The following is a 2,347-nucleotide window of genomic DNA, read 5'->3' on the forward strand; positions in this document are numbered from 1 at the left end:
AAATAAAAGCTCCACTTATAAAATCATGATATCATATGAGAATCATATTTTACTTTAACAACATTAACTTTACACAACTATTCTCGTTTGATTTTCTCCTTAAAGATCCTCTTTTTTTTTCACCTTTACGGCTCCACTAAACATAGTACACTGGTTTTGGACCTTTGGTGTATGGATTCCACTGAGCAACAGACACACGTAAAAGATAAATTAAAATTGATTTTATTTTTATTTTTTATATTTTAAAAAAAATAAAAAATAAAAACGTCTTTACAACAGTAATTGACGTAATAAAAATAATAAATAATAAATAATAATTTTTTAATTTAATATAAAATTAAAAAAATAAAAAATAAATTTTAATCATTTTTTATTTTTTTTTATTTTTTTTTTATTTTTAAAACAAAAAAAACACATTAATATATTTTTTTATATTAAAAATAATCTCTTAATAAAAACAAAATCATAAGCACACGCATTTTCTCACTTTTCAGGTTTCTACCATGGAAATCAAAATCATGTTAATAAAAACCGACGTAAGAGAAGAACATAAACAGAAGCTATAAACCCCCAGCTGAGCTCTCTGCTTATTGGGAAGCAAAGGAAATGGAATAATCTCATAAAAAAAGGTCTTGCATTGTCTTAGCCAAGTAAGATGTCTTATACTGTCTTCAATGTATATTCTTCTTGAGCATGCAAAACCCACGAAAAATTTTCTACTTTGACTCACTTTTTTCTTTTTATTGTCTATGCTTCATTACCCCTCATGCCTGTTTTGTGCTTTCCTCTGTTTATTGGTTATGGAAGATTTCGTTTGTGAATTAGCTTTAGCTTATGTTTGAGCTCTCTAGTAGCACTTTGAAAACACTTTCTTTTGAACTTACAACGGCAAAAGTTTAATCTTGTGAGTTTTTGTACTGAACTTTTTTGGTTCTTTCCTTAAACCATGGATCTGATTCCTCTTTCTTCAGAGTAAAGCTGAGATTATTTTTTTTCTTTCCTTTTTACTGAATTTCGTAGAGGAAGCGTCAGATAAAAAGTTACTGAGGAAATGCCCACCTTTTCTTTTAGCAAAAAAAAAAAAAATCACTTTTAACTAGTATTTCATGGTGAAGTTCTCAAGAGTTGATTCTGTAATCGAATTGATTCAACTTTATTGTGAATGGTATATCTAACTTATTCATGACTGATCCTTTTCAGGTTTGTGAATAATTAACATAAAAATCATGGCTTTAGGGAAGTACACCCGGGTAGAAGGGAGGAAATCATCCAATTGTTGTTCAACAATCAGTGTTGTTGTGTTTGTTGCATTTTGCTTAGTTGGGATTTGGGTGTTCATGTCATCCACAGTCCCAGATGAGGATCAAGAAGAAGTACCATCCTTGGACAACACCGTAAATGATGTGACGAAACAACATGTCGTTGCTGATGACAATCCCAAGCAATTTGAAGACACTTCTGGTGATGAGTCTCAAACATCCGAGGGAAGTCAAGAAGAAACGCCAATATCAGTGGAAGTAGAATCTGCTAGTGATTCCAATGAGAAAAGAGATGAAAGTGAGAGGGCCGAATCAGAAGAGATCAGAGAGGAGATTGGTGATGAAACAAAGCAGATTAGCCTACCTTTTGCTGATCAGGAGAATGTTGAACAGAAAACTCATCAGGAGGGAAGTGATTCCCATGATAATGTGGAAGAACCCGAGGCAAAAGGCGATATCGAGGCTTCAGAACTTCTGAAGGAAACCAGAGTTGAGAATAATGGGGGATGGTCTACTCAAGCTGTGGAGTCACAGAATGAGAAGAGATCACAACATAATTCAATCTCCAACAATAACCGAAATGGCATTTCGTGGAGGCTATGTAATGTCACGGCGGGACCGGACTACATTCCTTGTTTGGACAACTGGGAAGCTATAAGAAATCTTCCAAGTACAAAGCACTATGAACATAGAGAGAGGCACTGCCCTGATGAGCCTCCCACATGTCTTGTTCCTCTGCCTGAAGGGTATAAACGACCGGTCAAGTGGCCAACAAGCAGGGACAAGGTAGGTCAATTTGTGTACTAAATGAAGAGAGAAACACTTGTTGTTTTACTTGAGCTTGTAATATGTTGTTTTTGCGGTGAATGTGATGATGCAGATATGGTACAATAATGTTCCTCACATCAAGCTTGCAAAGGTCAAGGGCCACCAGAATTGGGTCAAAGCAAGTGGTGAATACCTTACTTTTCCTGGAGGTGGAACCCAGTTTAAGAATGGAGCTCTCTACTACATTGATTTCATTCAAAAAGTGAGCCCATCTCTCTCTCTCTCTCTCTCTCTTTTTTTTTTTTTTTTTTTTTTTTTTT

General features: G+C 34.6%; 1 protein-coding gene across 1 annotated transcript in view; it reads left to right on the top strand.

Moving 5' to 3' along the window:
* Positions 1-510: 510 nt before the first annotated feature.
* LOC21395816 (probable methyltransferase PMT24) overlaps positions 511-2,347 on the top strand; it is a 4,663-nt gene continuing 2,826 nt past the window's right edge. Inside the window, exons 1-3 of the mRNA XM_010113727.2 lie at positions 511-650; positions 1,201-2,045; positions 2,140-2,289. Coding sequence (XP_010112029.1) covers positions 1,227-2,045; positions 2,140-2,289 — 969 coding nt within the window. The 5' untranslated portion in view covers positions 511-650; positions 1,201-1,226. The remainder of the gene's footprint in view (positions 651-1,200; positions 2,046-2,139; positions 2,290-2,347) is intronic.

Source organism: Morus notabilis, unplaced genomic scaffold, assembly GCF_000414095.1.
Source record: "Morus notabilis unplaced genomic scaffold, ASM41409v2 Scaffold544, whole genome shotgun sequence".
NCBI classification, from domain to species: domain Eukaryota; kingdom Viridiplantae; phylum Streptophyta; class Magnoliopsida; order Rosales; family Moraceae; genus Morus; species Morus notabilis.